This window comes from Halichoerus grypus, chromosome 13, assembly GCF_964656455.1.
Source record: "Halichoerus grypus chromosome 13, mHalGry1.hap1.1, whole genome shotgun sequence".
Classification (NCBI taxonomy): Eukaryota; Metazoa; Chordata; class Mammalia; order Carnivora; family Phocidae; genus Halichoerus; species Halichoerus grypus.
The window spans coordinates 40,422,573-40,441,360 of NC_135724.1; the positions used below are offsets into that span (position 1 = coordinate 40,422,573).

An 18,788-nucleotide genomic window follows, 5' to 3' on the forward strand; every position below is an offset into this window, starting at 1 on the left:
TTATTTTAGGACAAATGTCTCTTTTTTAAAAGGACGTAAAGGAGGTGTTTGAAGTGACATAGGTGTTTATGCACAATTTAATTAACCATATAGTTTCATATGTACTTTTAAAAATGCAACATTTACAAGTGTCAGTGTAATTTTAAGTTTTTGGTTCCGCACCCCCAAATGAATAGATTACTGTTAGCACTATATATTGTTTTGTTTTACCTTACAAATGATTGCTTGTGTGTATTTTCTACAGTTAACCTGAAGGAGTGCTTTCAATCTGCAAATCTAATTCATTCAAGTGACCCTGATTTCCAAATTTTAGAAGATGGGTCTGTCTATACAACAAATGCTATTCTTTTGTCCTCAGAGGAGAGAAGTTTTACCATATTACTTTACAACACTGAGAACCAAGAAGAAAAGAAACTGCTTGTTCTTTTACAGCATCAAACAAAGGTACACCAAACTATAAAAATGAAGCATAATGAATTGTATTCTGCAGGTGTAACATTACCAGGGAAGATGTGGAATCAGAGATGACGTGGGATAGTTCAGCTTGATGAAGAATGGAAACCATCATGCAACTTAACAGTGTTCAAATGGTGGAAAAAGGTTTTGCCACCTCAGTTATTCTAGGTTGTCATTGCTTTTCATTTGGGACATAAACAGAGAAATTGGGAGAAAATAACTTGGTACGAACATGGAAGAAAGAGAGATGGAATTGGAAGCCTAGAAGCAAAATTAAATTGGAAGCCTAGAAGCATGCGAATTTGAGATTAGACACAAAGAAGCATTTCTTAATCTTTTCCTGTAGAATAGATTTCCAAAACAAATTTTGCAACTCTGTCTATATGTATCTTAGACAGCATAATTTGTAGTCTTAAAAAGTAGATGACTATTTTAGGTTGAGATTCAGACCTCATGCATGCTTATTGGACTCTGACACCAAAGATCCAGATGATTTCTATTCAACCATCGGCCATAATTCAGTGCAGCAGCTTGAGAGTTATCACCATTTTTCTCTCCCCGTTCTGACACAGATTCTCTCTCTGTTGGTCCCTGGCTCTTCCTAGTTGCTGGTGAGTGGAAGGTGCATATGCTATATTTAGAAGGTCACTCACTTTATTTCTTTTCCTTGCATCTCTCTCCTCCCATGGTTTTGCATGGCAATATGGCAACAGTAACGTTGTTGGTTTTTATTTTATTTTTTTTTAATTTTGCTTCTAGGCTTCCAATTCCATCTCTCTTTCTTCCATGTTCGTACCAAGTTATTTTCTTGAGAGTACTGTTGTGTTAACAGATAGGACTGCTATTTCTTTGTTATCTTTTTTGCAGTGTTGACATTTAGTTTGGTTTTCAAGCACCACCATGGTCTTACACCTTCCCAGTTAATCCTCATGAGAGATGTGTCAGAGTTCCAATGTTTGCGAATAAAGTAACCATGGACTTTATTATTTTTTTCCTGTGTTCTAAATTGAGGTATTAAAGAAGAGGCATTCTAAAGAAAAAGTTCTAAGACGTGCCAAGAGAAGATGGGCTCCTATTCCTTGTTCAATGCAAGAGAATTCCTTGGGTCCTTTCCCACTTTTTCTTCAACAGGTACAATTTACTTTCCTTTCACTGTGAAAGTCTATGGTTTCCATTTTTTTTTTTTAATTTGGATGATGAATATAAAGTTATTTTTAAAAACAGTTCTGTATGAATACATGAGTATGTGTATTATATGTTTCAGTAAATGGGTATAAATATATATCTTTATACCAGCATATACTTTTTTGCAGTTTTAGTCCTGCAAAGTCCATTTATGAAATTGTAAAACCCATCTAGCACTCTCAAACATATTGTTCCTTAATGAATTTTCCTATTAGCAAGCATGTCACCTGGGCATAGTCTAGAAACCCCTTTCATAATAGATGAAATTGCTTACACCAGGATAAATGCCATGAAGGGCAAAAGACACATACATCCTTTCCATTGTTTATCCCCAAGTCCACCACTTAAATCGTACTGGATCCACATTTTCTCTCTCTTTCTAACTTTCAGTAGCAACCCCAGCAAATCTTGCCTTCTTCCACTATCCATTGCCATGACCATTGAGTCCTTGACTTGGGTTTCTTTTCTCTCAGTTCTTGAAATTTGAGAGGAACTCTCCTTTATATCCACCAACAAATTTCATACAGTTGAGAAAAGAGCATCTCAAAGTTGAGAAAGAAATCATTTGAAAATCATTGTTAGTCATCCTGACATATAGTCAAGATCTTACTAAGAGGATCAAAACAACTTGGGAAAAAATTTGCTTTTTGAATCAAGTACCAGAATATCACACTTGCCAAGATATTATGTCATTTCTATTCTCCCTCATTTCCACCCATCCTTTCACCTCAGCTTCTATAATAAAAAGATGCTGACAAATAATAGAAACTAATTAAGGAAAGCATTTCCCATGGTTTTTCCCTGTATACAGTAACTTTAAACCTAGCGTCTCAAATGTTATGTATAATAAAACTTCAAGTTTAAAAAATTAATGAAAGGGTAATTTTTCATGCTCTGAATACTTTGTTTTCTCAGACAGTTAAAGTCTTAAATGTTTGGTTCACATAGGTACCATTTAGTGTATTTCTCAGTTATTCGGGAAAACTAAGATACTACTACATTATTTTCCTCATGCCTTGCTCTTGAAATTTCTCAATTATTAGGCTTCTTTATTCTATTGCTGTTTTTTATTCATACATGATAACAAATTAAAGGGGGCAATTACTTATTGCAACAAAAATGGCAACATGATTGTATAAATATATATAGATGAAAGTTTTGCTGAAATAAAAATTTGTCTCTTATGTATATAATATCTACTTTCTAGATTCAATCTGACACTGCACAAAACTACACTATATTCTATTCCATAAGAGGACCTGGGGTGGACCGAGAACCTATAAATTTATTTTATGTAGAGAGAGATACTGGAAACTTGTATTGCACTCGTCCTGTAGATCGTGAGGAGTATGAATCTTTTGAGGTAAAGTCTAAAGTTTACATATTGTATTAGTAATTATTAAGCTTGACTGTTTCATCTCCCATTCTCAATTTGCTTACCTTTTTCTGTTCTCTGAGCTTGTTGTCTCTGCTCTGGCTACATCTGATAGCACAGACTTGAAGCAAAAAGAGCTTTATAGAATAGAGAGCATTAGATTCTTAGATTGGTCTTGGTATGATAGTTTCACTTTTTTTTTTTACTTTTTAAAAAAGATTTTATTTATTTATTTTATATATAGAGAGAGCGTGCCTGAGTGGGGAGAGAGGCAGAGGGGGAGGGAGAAGGAGAAGGAATGAATCTCAAGCAGACTCTGTGCTGAGTAGGGCTCGATCTCACAACCCTGAGATCATGACTTGAGCTGAAACCAAAAGTTACTAACAGACCGAGCCACCCAGGCATTCCTAGATTTAAATATTTAGGTTTGGAATTGCTACAAGATGGCCTTCTAAGTACCTGTGATGCTCTGCTTTCTCTGAGAGTTGTTATGAGAAAAATTGGAGTTGAAATTCATATTATAAAATTAAAAGAAATAAATTGCATTCCACATACAATTTATAGCCATGCATTTGTTCTATTTCTGACTTTCCTTTTTTAAAGTAAAAATTCTCATGAAGAGAATTATCTAAATATAACTACCAATATGCATGAAATTCTAATTAGTAGTATATAAGATAATATTTTAGTTAACTGCGCCTGGGGAATTTGGAGTCCTAAGAATCCAAAGTTACTGAAGATCCAGAGAGGGTATTTAAAATCCATGCACTGGAAACTTTCAAACAAAACAAAATAATAGAGAAATGGAAAGATATTCCAGGCTCATGGGTTGGAAGAACAAATATTGTTAAAATGTCCATACTGTGCAAAACAGTCTATGGATTTAATGCAATCCTAATCGAAATACCAATAGCATTTTTCACAGAACTAGAACAATCCTAAAATATGTATAGAACCACAAAAGACCCTAAATAGCCAGAGCAGTCTTGAAAAGGAAAAACAAAAATTCTAGACTTAAAGTTATGTTACAAAGCTCTACTAATCAGGGCGCCTGGCTGGCTCATTTGGTGAAAAATGTGACTCTTGATCTCAGGGTTGTGAGTTTGAGCCAATGTTAGGTGTAAAGATTACTTAACAAAAATAAAATCTTTAAAAATAAACAAACAAAGGGCACCTGGTTGGCTCAGTCGGTTAAGCATCTGCCTTCGGCTCAGGTCTTGATCTCAGGGGCCTGGGATTGAGCCTCGTATCCAGCTCTCTGTTCAGCGAGGAGTCTGCTTCTCCCTCTGCCCCTCCCCCTGCTCATGCTCCCTCTCCCTCTCTCTCTCAAATAAATAAATAAAATTAAAAAAAAGATAAACAAAGCTGTACTAATCAAAATAGTGTGGTACTGGCATAAAAATAGAGACCTATATTAATGGAATAGGATAGAAAACCCAGAAATAAATCCACAATTATATGGTTAATTAATCTTCACCAAAGGCGGAATGAATATACAATGGGAAAAAGACAGTCTGTTCAACAAATGGTGTTGGGAAAACTGGTCAGCTACATGCAAAAGAATGAAAAGAATGAAACTGGAACACTTTCTATACCATACACAAAAATAAACTCAAAATGGCTTAAATGTGAGACCTGAAACCATAAAAAGCCTAGAAGAGTGAACAGGCAATAATTTCTCTGATATCAGCCATAGCAACTTTTTTTCTAGATATGTCTCCTGAGGCAAGGGCAATAAAAGCAAAAATAAACTGTTGGGACTACATCAAAATAAATAGCTTCCACACGGTGAAGAAAACAATAAAACTAAAGGCAACCTACTGAATGGGAGAAGATATAGAAGATATTTGCAAATGACATATCCAATAAAGGGTATCCAAAATATATAAAGAACTTACAAAACTCAACACTCAAAAAACAGATAATCCACTTAAAAATGGGCAAAAGACATGAGCAGACATTTCTCCAAAGAAGACATTCAGATGGCTAACAGACACATGAAAAGATGCTCAACATTGCTTATCATCAGGGAAATGCAAATCAAAACCACAATGAGATATCACCTTACAGCTGTCAGAATGGCTAGATTCAAAACACAAGAAACAACAAGTATTGGCAAGGATGTGGAGAAAAAGGAACCCTCTTGCATTATTTCTTTATTTTTATGAAAGATTTTATTTTATATATTTATTCAAGAGAGAGAGAGAGCATGAGTGGGGAGGAGGGGCAGAGGGAGAGGGAGAAGCGGATTACCCGCTGAGCAGGGAGCCTGACACAGGTGGGGCTCGATGTGATCACATCTCATGACCCCAAGATCATGACCTGAGCTGAAGTCAGATGCTTCCAAATCACCCAGGCACCCTGAACCCTCTTGCTTTGTTGATGGGAATGCAAACTGGTGCAGCCACTGTGGAAAACAGTATGGGGATTCCTCAAAAAGTTAAAAATAGAACTATCCCACAATCCAGTAATCACACTGTTTGGCATTTACCCAAAAAATACAAAAGCACCAATTCAAAGGGATACAAGCACCCCTATGTTTATAGCAGCATTATTTACAATAGCTGAATTATGGAAGCAACCCAAGTGTCCATTGATTGATGAATGGATATGAAGAGTGGTATATAAATGCAATGGAATATTACTCAGCCATAAAAAGAATGAAATCTTGCCATTGCAATGACATGGACGGAGCTAGAGAGTATCATGCTAAGTGACATAAGTTAGAGAAAAACAGATACCATAGAATTTCACTCATATGTGGAATTTAAGAAACAAAACAAACATGCAAAAGGAAAAATAAAAGAGAGAGGCAAACCAAGAAACGGACTCTTAACTATACAGAACAAACTGATGGTTACCAGAGGGGAGGTGGGTAGGGCGATGCGGGGAATAGGGGATGGGGATTAAGGAGGGCACTTGGGATGAGCACCGGCTATTGTATGGAAGTGTTGAATCACTATAGTACACCTGAAACTAATACAACACTATGTTAACAACTGGGATTAAAATGAAAAACTTAATAAAACAAAACAAAACAAAAAAACCCCACAAAATAATCTTCAAGACTGTTCTGGGAAAATAATAATAAAAGCTGTTAACACTCATCCACAATAGTAAGTACTAGTAAAGAAACCAAAATTATCTATGTTATTATATTAAACATAAAATGCTGTAGTACACCATGGGATTAACCACCTCCTGTGACATTAAGGTTCCGTCCACATCCCCAAACAATAACAAATGGTGAAACTCACACCGCCGTGCTGAACAGTCTCCAAATTGAAGCCAAAGGAAGTTGGAACCATATTTTAATTTTGCTTTTTTCCTTATTTGACTCTTCACAGCTAATTGCCTTCGCCACAACTCCGGATGGATATACTCCGGAACTTCCACTGCCCCTGGTAATCAGAATTGAGGATGAAAATGATAACTACCCAGTTTTTACAGAAACAACTTACGTTTTTACAGTTTCCGAAAATTGCAGAGTTGGTGCGTACCTACCTTAACAATGTATGGCAACTTAACATTTTAATTCATAAATTGAATTTCACTGTGACCATTGGGAGGCAGCATATTCCGCTGGCAAGAACAAGGGACTTGCTAATCAGGGTTGCTGTGGGTGGGAATTTTGCTCTGCCTTTCACTAGCTGTGTGCTCTGACCTTGGGCAGACTTAATAGTCTTGACAAACCTTGTTTTCTTTATCTGTAAAATGGGTTATGATATGCGAGATTGTTGTGAAGATTAAATGATGCATCGTACATCTGGAATGCCAAGCCTAGTGCCCGAAAACTAGAGAAATTACTCAGTTACTTCCTGTGTGAGATAAAATAAATACTTGTAAGAGAAAACACTCTAAGAAGAGTAAGTCTTTGAGCAATTAAAGTCTTAGCCTTGAAGAGATCTACTGATATCCCATACTGATTAAATGATTGGCAGTACTCTGAGCATTATCATAAAGGTCATTGAGAGTAATACAAAGGTTTTCTCAATCTTATGTCAATGGACTGTATCAGCTGGAAGTCAGAATGCAATTTTTGAGTCTTCCAGAAAGATCTAACTAAACCAAGAGTTTTGGACACATTTTTGACCATTTGATCAATGTAAGGGCAGACTGAGAAATAGAAAAAAGTTAGAGTAGTTAGAATTCTTTAGTCTAGAAATACAATGGCAATGGATGGATATTATTAACATTTATAAAATTATACAGTAAATACGGATATGGTCACCAAATTCCCAAATGTTAGAATGCTGGGATATATTTAAAAATGATACTTTATATAGAAGTCTGCAAATGTATAAAAACTACTACTCAGCCATATAATTAAGTGGTCCCAAAGCTTTTTGAGGTAGATGGAAAGGAATGAAATAAAGGGGATGTTGAAAATGTAAAAGTTTTGGAAATGAAAGAGGATTTTTCAATATGTAGGTTCTACCGTGGGACAGGTGTGTGCAACTGACAAAGATGAACCTGACACGATGCACACGCGTCTCAAGTACTCCATCATCGAGCAGTTGCCAGCATACCCCACGCTGTTTTCCATGCATCCAACTACAGGCGTGATCACCACATCATCGTCTCAGCTAGACCGAGAGGTAACACCAATATCAGCAGACAAAACCTGATTGTCACATCGCCATTGAATCATATCTGTATATATCTTGTATAGCGCCTGTAGATGTGTTTGTGAAAAGCATGTTGTGAATCTAATTTTAGAAAAGTTACTAAGTTTGCTGATGGAGGTCATTAACCTTGCAGTGTGCTAATTTTGAACTGCTAATTTGTTCTCTCTTGAAATGTATGTTTTATAAAGTCAAGTTACCTAATATTAGCATTTTTATAGTATAGTAGTAAAAACAGGAAATGTCAAATATGAAAAGTGAAACTTTTGGAAATGTGCAGACATTTGTTATTTACAGATAACAATGCTTTTTTTTTTTTTTTTTTTTTGCCTGTATCGTCTCTTCCCCGACAGTCTCATCTACATTCTTCCCCTTATATAGTTTAAGAGAAAATTTATTTCTCTTTGATCTCTAGTTTACCATTTTCAATCTACTGCTTGAAATCCTGATTTGGATGTTTCACAGGTACCTAAGATGCAATACATGTAAAATCGAACTCTTTTTTCCTTTTAAACGTGCTCTCCTTGCCGTGTTTTCTAGGTAAAATGACATTAATACATTCTTTTCCTGTTGATAATTTTTCTCTTGTCACCCTGAGTTCATGCTCTCAGAATTGTATTTAATGTCTCCTCTTGCTCCCTTGTTCAGATCACTTTCCCAAACATGGTGCTGTTACCTCCAAAATTACATTGTATTTATATTCTGTCCATTTCCACTGCAGCTATCCTAGTTTAGTGAGTCATTCATTTAGGTATTCAACTATTACCTCTTCCACCAGGCATTTATTCATCTGAATTCTTAGTTTATCTGGCCTACTTACTACGTTTATAATCCTTAATCTTAAGGTATAGTAATACATGCTTGTCAGGTATTTGATTCCTAAAACTTCATACCAGATTCATTTTATCTTCCTCTCTTTTTTCCTCATGGATTAGAGTAGTGGTCCTCAAATTTTCTGGTCTCAGGACCTTTTACACTCTTAAATATTTTTGAAGATTTCACAGATCTTTTGTTTATATGGGCTATATTTATTGATATTTATTCCATTAGTATTTAAAGCTGACAAAAGTTTAAAATATTTATTTATTCACCCATTTAAAAATCATAAATATATTACACATTATCATAAATAACATTTTTATAAAAAACAATTACACTTTCTAAAACAGTAAATAATTTACTGAGAAGAATGACACTATAATGTATTTTTCCAAGTCTCTTTAATACCTGGCTTAATATAAGACTGGTGGATTCTCATATCTCCTTCTGCATTCAGTTTGTTATAATATGTAGCTTTAGCTAAAGTATATAAAGAAAATCCAACATGAGATGAAGTTAGAAAAGAGAGGAGTATTTTAATAGTAATTTTAGGTCATTGTGGCTACTCTTTTGATACTACACCAAAACTTGACAATTTTTGTTTCATAAATGTTAGTTTCATAAATGTGTTTTTTGCAATGTACACTCTAAAGCCTTATCAAGGAGCTTTCATACTTTGTTATATTAAATCCATTGGTCTATCTTGTACTCTGGACAATTTATCCATGTATAATTTTGTAACATCATGTGTTAACCATTTGGAAAATAGTGTTTTACTGAATTATGTAGATCTTCCAGAGATTGACACATTTCATTAAGCAATATAGGAAAAAAGTCACCTTTTCACCTCCCTTGATATCACAGTGGTTGATAAAAGTTTTCCAGAAGTCTCATTTTTGTTTGAAACTCCAATTTATCATTGACAACAAATAGTTGTTTTCCTTGAAGTGACAGATTCACTTTATTAAGATATAATGTCTTCCAAATACACTAGTCTGAATAACGATAGATGTCTTTCATGTAAAAATGGTATTTTGTGCAGTAAAACCCCCAAAACAATAGCTAGTTTAGTTCTTAAATAATCACACAAGTACTTCCCTTGAGAAGAACATCGTATGTTATGTAGCAGAACTGCTTTATGCATACCTCCCATTTCTTCACTAGACTATGGGTTGAAATTTAATAAAATTTGGTAAAATTAATCATTTTTACTGCAGCTATAAGGACATTCCTAAGTGAAATTATATTTTATTTTATTACAATTGTATTTATTTTATTCATAAATTCATTTGTTTTTACTGTATGTGCCAGTGAAGAGTACAGTATCATTTACAGAATAAATGAATGAATGAATTGCTGTTATAACTCCAGAAATCATACAGATTTTTCATGGAATTTATGTGCTCGGGAAAAGCAGATTATAGACCAAATCCTCTTTTATCAAGTCTTGAATAGCTCCTTCTACTAAGTCCGTTGAAAACATTGGACTAATGAAGGTGTCTTGGAGTGTTACCCAAGAGTGCTCTGGAGACACTTATCGATGCCAGGATTCCAGCTTTCATCTGTTCCTTTCAACCCCTTACGCTCTTTAAACATCACACTTTTTCTTCTATCTGAAGATATCACAAGTTAATATTTAGGTCCCAAACTTCATCTCTTTCTTTGTTTTATTAGCCAGTTGATTATTTTGAATAAATCTTAATTCACTACAAACAAAATATGTATTCTCTCCTTGAAAGTACACTAGCATGAGTTTTTAAATGAGGCCAGTATTTTTCAGCTCTGCATATGTGACTGATTATGAGAGAAGAGTACATCAGGAAAATCATATGTGTAAAAAGCACAGAGATAGAGAAATTTTAGTTTTATTTTAGGTAAGACATAACAGACAAGAAAGTTTAAGAAGTGATGGAGTTGAGAGAAGGGTAAACATTCTTGGTAGAAGGGCAGGATGGTTTTTTACATATTATTTTGTCTTATGAAAAGAGGTGCATTATATAGGAAAGGTATTAGTATCATCATTTTATAGAAGAGAAAACCTAACTAAAAAGACTTTTCCAACTGCCAGAGAGATTACATTTGTTATTTTTAGAGTTAGGAAAAGAACCCAAGGCTCCTAAAATTCATCCAGAATGCATTATTATTAGAATTGCTTTTAATCCTTTCATGCCTCAATACTTATGATAAATGAAACCGTTATGAGGAGAAACACATTTCTTTTTAAAACTAGCAATGAGCCTTCTACAGTCCCTGATGAATGTAAAGCCCTAAGAACCAGATTACATTTTCCATAGACAGAAAAAAAAATTACAGTTCCAGATATTTTTATAAATGTAAATATTTAAAAATCTGCCTTTTTAGGGGCTCCTGGGTGGCTCAGGCGTTAAGCGTCTGCCTTCGGCTCAGGTCATGATCCCAGGGTCCTGGGATCGAGCCCCTGCATCGGGCTCCCTGCTCAGTGGGAAGCCTGCTTCTCCCTCTCCCACTCCCCCTGCTTGTGTTCCCTCTCTCACTGTGTCCCTCTGTGAAATAAATAAATAAAATCTTTAAAAAAAAAAAATCTGCCTTTTTTATGGGAGGCTATTTTACTTTATTATTCAAGACTGGTGTAAGAGTCACTGCCATATATTTTTCAGCCTAAGAATGTACTTTGGATAGGAGATAAAAGATTTTGATTAACTGCTAGGCAATTTAAAATGTGCTATGGCTACCCCTTCCCTTTCTGGTTAGTAAAACAAAAACCAATTTTTCTATATTCTGTATAAAGCAGAACTTTAAATTTGAGAAGCTACTCTATTTTCATAAATTAATAGAAAATTACTAGTGTGAGGAGATTTTTTGCCAGTACATGAAAACTGTGAAATTTTACTTCTTAAATTTTTAATGCAAGAAAAATTACAGAGTGTAAAATAAGATTTCAATTACAATGTTGCTTTCACTCAATAATTAAATTCTTTCTTTTCAGGTAACTGATAAATACCAGTTGAAAATAAAAGTACAAGACATGGATGGTCAGTATTTCGGTTTGCAGACAACTTCAACTTGCATCATTAATATTGGAGATGTAAATGACAACTTACCAACATTTACCCGTACTTCTGTAAGTACATGATAGTAATAAAAGAAGAATGTAGGACCCGGTGTTAATTGCAAAACATGCATAACTCCAACCATGCCTGCCCCATTATTTCAGATGCAGTGTCCCCAATCACATGACAGTAAATTGGACTTAGGGTTTGAAATCATGTAAACATAGTCCTTGGAAATTAGAAGAACTGAGTTTATTTCCCACAGTGCTCTATTTGTGACAGTTACTAATTAAGGCTTTTTTGTTTTTATTATTTTAGTATGTGACGTCAGTGGAAGAAAATACAGTTGATGTGGAAATCTTACGTGTTACTATTGAGGATAAGGATTTAATGAATACTGTGAATTGGAGAGCTAATTATACCATTTTAAAAGGCAATGAAAATGGGAATTTTAAAATAGTAACAGACCCCAAAACCAATGAAGGAGTTCTGTGTGTGGTTAAGGTAAGAATAAATTAGTAAATTAGTTATTTGTAGCTTATAATATCATAGATTAGCATACTAGAGCTTAATGAAAAGAAGGGAATTCTGGGTAAATATAAGAATAAAAGAGATACATAGGTAAATATAAATGCTGTGTTGTCCGTAACTATAACAGGATGAGTATATTCAAATTGGAGAACCTTTTATAAAGTCTTGGTATTTAAAATAATATTATATATGTGTGTGTGTGTGTGTTCAATAATATCCACTTTGTAACCAACAAGTCTTAACAATTAAAAAACTGGCACAGCTTTGATGCCCATGGGACAGTGCCAAACTTTCCTAGCTCATTCTTTCTGTAGCTGAGTCAGGGAGCCTTCACTTATTTCCTGAATTTCCCAAATGGTGAGTTATTCCTGGTGAGACCCATAGGGACAGCATTTGTAGATTTGTTCATCTGTATCTAGCACACATTACAACCTTAGCTTCCTTCTTGTTTGAGGATGGGAATCCTCAACCATTCAAAGATGCAAATACTTGTGAAACCTCCTTCTAATACTATTCTGCAGCATCTCAGAAGACTTCCCTGCCAGTTCAGAAGCCAGTTAGCCCATAAAGCCACCTGCTTTGGACACAGTCATAGTCTTATTTCTGCTGCATCTTTAACTAGAACATGATTCTATCCTGGGTCCATGTAGTTTCCCTTTTGTACATATTCACAAAGAGCATGCATCAAAAATGACAAATCCTTTTTCTTACAATGATGAAAATTAAGTGCAGTTTGTAGGTTAATTTCTATGTTTCAGAATAGCAAAGAAATGTCTTTTGAATCATATCTCTTGCCTCATCCAACCCCTGCCCTAATCCTTGGTATTCTAAGAAGCAATTTTATCTCTGTGAAGTCCAAGACCTGACAAGATTTCTGTCTTGCAGGAAATGGCTTTACCTATTCTCATTACAGCTACATATCAGGCAAGATAAAATAAAAACCTTCCATTAAATTTGGTACTACTGGTTCTTTAAAAAGTAACTGGGATGGAAGAGCTAAAAAAGGAAAGTGTAATGTCCATGAGCTTTCTATTTTCTTCTCTGTCCTCTCTGAGAAACATTTTATAAATTTGACCCACATTTTCTATCCCAAACCAGGTACAAATAATTCTATTCATTTCAGAAGGATAGGATAAGCTGACCCAAAATGAATGGAGTAGTAAATAACCGTTGATTAGGGTATGGAGGTCCTAAAGTAATTTCTCAAGTGTTAACCTTGAAACACCTTCATTAAATGCTTTTTGAATTCATTATCAGGACCTCTGATATTACTCACAGTTAAGAAACATTTTTTGTTTTGTTTTGTTTTGCTTTTCTGGTTCCACCCAAATACTGAATCAGGTGGATTCCCCTCCTCCAACCACCACCTAGTTTCTGGGTATACATTTAATATTCTCCTGACTATACTCAACACTAGTTATGTATGCCAGCGTGGCCAAATCCTAAATGTCTTGATCTGATTTTCAACACACTTGTGTTTTGTAGCCACTGAATTATGAAGAAAGGCAACAGGTGAACCTACAGATTGGCGTAGTTAATGAAGCTCCGTATTCTAAAGAGGCTAGTTCACGATCAGTCATGAGCACAGCAACAGTTACTGTTAATGTAAAAAATCAGGATGAGGGCCCCGAGTGTAGCCCTGCAGTGCAAACCGTTCAAATTAAAGAAAATGTGCCAGTGGGAACAAAGAGCAATGGATATAGAGCATATGACCCCGAAACAAGAAGTAGCAGCGGCATAAGGTATCCTGTTTTAGTTAACTCCAAATTTACCATGTTTTCAAAATTCATAATTTGTTGGGGTGCCTGGGTGGCTCAGTCGGTTGAGCGACTGCCTTCGGCTTGGGTCATGATCCCAGGGTTCTGGGATTGAGCCCCGCATCGGGGCGGGGGGGGGGGGTCCCTGCTCAGCGGGGAGTCTGCTTCTCCCTCTCCCACTCCCCCTGCTTGTGTTCCCTCTCTAGCTGTCTCTCTCTGTCAAATAAATACATAAAATCTTTAAAAAATAAAATAAAATTCATAACTTGTTTTGATGCCAGAATTGTAATTTGGCCTATGATACAGTTTGTTATTTTCATTCATCATTACTAATAGGTATAAGAAATTAACTGATCCAAAAGGGTGGGTCACAATTGATGAAAAGGAAGGATCGATCACAATTTTCAGAAACCTGGATAGAGAGGCAGAGAGCATCAGAGATGGTATATATAATATCACAGTTCTTGCGTCAGACAAAGGTAAGAACTTTGTGTTTAAGCCCATCAATTTCTGCCTACTTACATCCTCAGTTTGTAAACCACCAACATCGATTTGAAATCAGCTGCATATATTCTCAAAATGTATTTCTCTCCAGAAGACATAGAGCAATTGAAAGGTTTGCTGTAATTTATTAACTCATGGCTGCTTTCTAATAACACCCTCAGTTTTCTGTAATTATAAAATAATTTAGTAATAGAAATACCGGAAACCATAATTTATTAAAAGTAAACAATCATTGAAAATTGAGAAAGTTACTTTAGTAAAATTAGCTTCAATTTATCTAGTCATGTTTTTTAAAATATTCGCTTTGGCAGGAAAATTCATTACACGGAGAACATACTGATTACTCCATAGTGCATTCCTACAAAATTGTTCTATCTTTTTACAGAAACTCTCAGTATACTTGGGGATTAGAATTCTAATTAAGGACATTATATAAAAATAATCATAGTCATGATTAATGGTATATTATAAAATTAGAAAGACAAACACTGTGAATCCATAAAACCATATGAAATGTAAAATGTTCTGTGAGTCATACAAAATGGAGAGGATTTATGAGCACAGTGGTTATATATGAGATCCATTTAGTGCATAACATACATTTGATCTTTGTGCATCCATAAACTAAATATGCTAACTACAGCAAACATAAGTTATTACACTATAGTTTACAACATTAGAGTTTAGAAGCAATCTTGGAAGATGTTTTAGGTATTTCAGTTTTCTCTAAATGAATGAGAAATGGTTCCTATCCATTGATTGAATCGGTAAGGTTGTAGTTATTATTAATTTAACTTTGATTAATTAAAGACTGTCCTTTAAAGGCCTCAGTTTCCTTTGTCCCTTTGTCAGGACATGCTTTTTGGTCAAAGGCAAATGAAAAAGAAGAATAACATGAAAATCAAATCTGTTCTTTTTACATTTTTAACAGTCCTTGGCAAATGGCTTGTTGATGGATCAGATAAATTTGTTGTCCGGAATTAAGTGATTTGGGATATAATTTTATTCTACATTCTCCTTTGTTGCAGAGGAGATAAAATAATTGAGAGTTCAAATATTTGTATGGAGTTTAGATGAGCTAATCATCATTGTGGAATAGAATAAATGTGTCATGGGGCCTTTCCCATTCATTTCTGTTGAAGAGGGTAGGGGCTAAATGTTACAACTATTTATTTTATGAACTGAGATCATACAAAAGGGTTTTGTTTTTTTTTTCCTTGTTTTGTTTTTATCTTTTTCTAAAATCTATGCTGGCTAATTTCATTTGGACCCTCCCAGCTGCTTCCTAATGAAAGATGCTCTCTTGGGAGCACTGACCTCAGGTCCATTCTCTCTTCCCAACTTCCTGCTTCTCTACAGCACTTGCTTTCTCTTTCTAAAACTCTTGCAAGGCTTCTGTATGTAAATTTTTCCACACTTTCCTCTGTGGTCCATATGCTTTCTGGTACTACCTTCTGCTCTCCTGAACCTAGCTATTTCTTCAACTTTGGGTTCAATTTCTCTCTTCTTCTCAATATCTTCTCAAATTGAACTCTCTTGGCAGTGTCATTCAGCTTTAGGTTTCTATGTTTGTTGTATTATTCCAGCTTTAGGGAGGAGTGTGTTTTCAAAATTTTTGAAACATTGATCAGGAGGGTGCCATGCAGAAAAATCACAAAACCATGGGTAGTTCACTTTCCGTGACTTCATATTTGGAATTAGTACTTACTCATATAGAGTTGCATTAATATTAGAAGGTAAGCATTGCATGCATACACTCTAATGAATTAGAGTATTATTTATTTAAACAACAGATTTAAAAACAGCCATGAAACACTGAATTAGATGTCTAAGATCTTCGGTTTAAATATTGTACACCGCTACGAATCACAATGCCTCAAAAAATGGAGTGAATTGCACAACTCTAAATGTTGAATGGAAGGGAAGTTCAGGCATTTAGCATGGTGGTAAAAGAGCAGACATCGTAGAAGTCAATTTTTAAAGACAAGGCGAACCATCAGATTCAGCCAGTAAGCCACGTGCTTTCAACTCTGTGTGGACTCCAATGGCAAGAAATGTTCGAGATATTCCACAATCCCAGTTTTCAGAGAGAGCCAGAACACAGCACATAGGGTGAGGACAAGAGATTTTGAGACGTGAAATTATTCTGCCCTCCAAAAAAGTATGCCAGGCAGATAAAATACAGATCCCCCTGCTTCCTTTGGCTCCCTCTCCTCTCTCTTTTTTTAAGTTGTCCAAAGGGAGAGATCATTGCCTTGTTTCTTACATCTCATTCCTTGTCTCCTGGTTCCCTTTTCTTCTTGCCGGTGTACATCCTTTACTAGTTCTCCCAGTGGTGTGGTCTAGGTGATAAACCCTACCCATTTTATTCTGAAAAATATTTTAATGTCATTCTCCTGCTTGATCTGATCATTTGACTTAATGTAAAGTTTTGAGTTAAGTTCCTTTCCCTCAGCACCTTGCAGGTCGTACTCCATTATCTTCTGGTGTCTCATGTTGCTGAGGTTTATCTACTGTCAATCTCATTCTTGTCCATTTGTAGGTAATGTGTCTAGGTAACTTTTTTGGCTCCCTAGGTTACATTCTGTAGTTTTAATACAATGTTTATGGTGTGAGTTTATTTTTATTTATGTAGCACTGCCTTCAGAATAATTTTAAAAAAAGATCCATGCTTCTCTTTAATTCTGGGATATTCTCAGCAATTATCTCTTTAAATAGTGTTTCCCTGCCATTCCATTTATCCTCTTCTTCTGGAGTCCCTATTAGAGGAATGTTGCTGTTTTATTTCCACTGGAACTTAAGCTATAATTTCATTGTTCTTTCAACAGTTACCCTTTTTTATGTCTTTGGAGATACTAAATATACATGTTTCAAAGATGTCTTACATAGGGTGAAATTAATCTTCTGGTGGGTGATTTTGTTGGTTTTCTTTGTAGCATTGCTCTTGCTCCTTCTGGAATTTTGATTTGCAAGCTTATATTACGTATGAGGTGTTCGGTTTGCTTTCTGTTTTTGGTTTCTTCCTCTCTCTCACTTTACCGCATAGCAGTCTCATAGTTGCCTCCATCTTGTCCTTTTCTGGGTCCCACATTTCAGAACCAGGTCTCCTGGCCCTTGATGACACTTCAGGTATCGCAGGTCCTGTCGCCTTGGTCGAGACTGCAGGGCGGTGCCTGGTCTTCCAGCTTTCCCAGGTTGGCAGCTTCATGTAAGACACAGCCCCAGACAGCATAGGTTTGTTTATCCTCTTGTCCATCCTTGATGTCCCAAGGCCTCCTGATTAAGCAGAAAGAAGTGATCTAGACACAGAAGTCCTGGATTTGTGTTCAGCTTCAGACTTCACAACTGTGTTACTGATCTGTGGCCTGGACCCACATCCACTTCATCTTTGAAGCCCCTAGATTTTCCAGTACGGTGCCCTGTACAAAGTAGTTACTCAGTAAGTTTTTATTAAGTATAGAGACAGATGCATTCCTTAGGCTACAGCCACTGTGATGAGTTTGGTTTACAAATGATTTTCTACTTCTGGAATCTTTTTACCCTTCAAACGTTTCTATGTACTGTTTTCTTCTCATCTTCCAAATCCATATCTTCTACCTTTCGTTTCCCCTGCTCCAAAACCGTATGCACTTTCTATATGCATATCCTTAGGCTGGACTTTTAGCTCTTCTCTGTGGTATCAATTCCAGCCAATCTGTCCATCCCCCTCCTTATGTTCAGAACGTGGATGCGCATACTGTGCTTTCCCACCTTCTCAAGTCTCCTTGTGCATGTAACTATACCACAGTGCTCTTGGTCATATTTTCTCCTTTCAAAAAATCGGTCAAAACTAACCTCCATGAAAGTTTCCATGTCTTTTGCAGCTATTTAGTGAATGAATGACAAATCGAATAGCAGTTATTTCAAATAGCACAACCTATTTGAAAGTGATCATTTTTTTAAGAAAACATTCTTTAAGGGCATAGCCTGCGACTGTGCTTGTCACCGCCATTTATATGTTACCGGTGCCACATCCATATTTAAAATTGTTTTTTTCGATGTACAGTTTCCTAGTGAAAACTCAGAACATTAAAAAATTCTGTTTTTTTCATCCGCTTTTCTAGACGGGAAAACATGTACTGGGACACTGGGAATTATACTTGAAGATGTGAACGATAATGGCGCAGTTATTCCAAAGCGGACAGTAGTAATCTGCAAACCTGTCCTGTCATCTGTGGATATTGTTGCTGTCGATCCCGATGGGCCTACGAATGGCCCGCCCTTTGACTTCAGTTTGGAGAGTGATCCTGATTCAGACTTAGAAAGAAAGTGGAGATTGATAAAAATTAACGGTACGTGAATACTAAGTTGATACCAACTTAGTTCTTAGTTTGTGCTTCTGACTTTAGCCACGAGAGGATCTGTGTTGACGAGAATGACAAAAACAAAGGGGCTCTCTCCATGCCAGCTTCATCACTCCCTACCTCGGCTCTTAACAGTTCAGTGCATCCTGTGTCTCCTGAAGCCC

General features: G+C 35.8%; 1 protein-coding gene across 4 annotated transcripts in view; it reads left to right on the plus strand.

Moving 5' to 3' along the window:
• The window catches only part of DSC2 (desmocollin 2), a 32,841-nt gene that overhangs the window by 8,959 nt on the left and 5,094 nt on the right, over window positions 1-18,788 (plus strand). For 2 of the 4 annotated variants that reach the window (XM_036096703.2, XM_036096705.2), the window contains exons 3-12: window positions 245-444; window positions 1,468-1,587; window positions 2,849-3,004; window positions 6,364-6,508; window positions 7,448-7,614; window positions 11,426-11,560; window positions 11,808-11,993; window positions 13,506-13,762; window positions 14,114-14,256; window positions 18,385-18,612. In XM_036096703.2, the coding sequence (XP_035952596.1) occupies window positions 245-444; window positions 1,468-1,587; window positions 2,849-3,004; window positions 6,364-6,508; window positions 7,448-7,614; window positions 11,426-11,560; window positions 11,808-11,993; window positions 13,506-13,762; window positions 14,114-14,256; window positions 18,385-18,612 (1,737 nt within the window). The remainder of the gene's footprint in view (window positions 1-244; window positions 445-1,467; window positions 1,588-2,848; window positions 3,005-6,363; window positions 6,509-7,447; window positions 7,615-11,425; window positions 11,561-11,807; window positions 11,994-13,505; window positions 13,763-14,113; window positions 14,257-18,384; window positions 18,613-18,788) is intronic. The other 2 variants (XM_036096704.2, XM_036096706.2) reach the window with 1 other exon arrangement.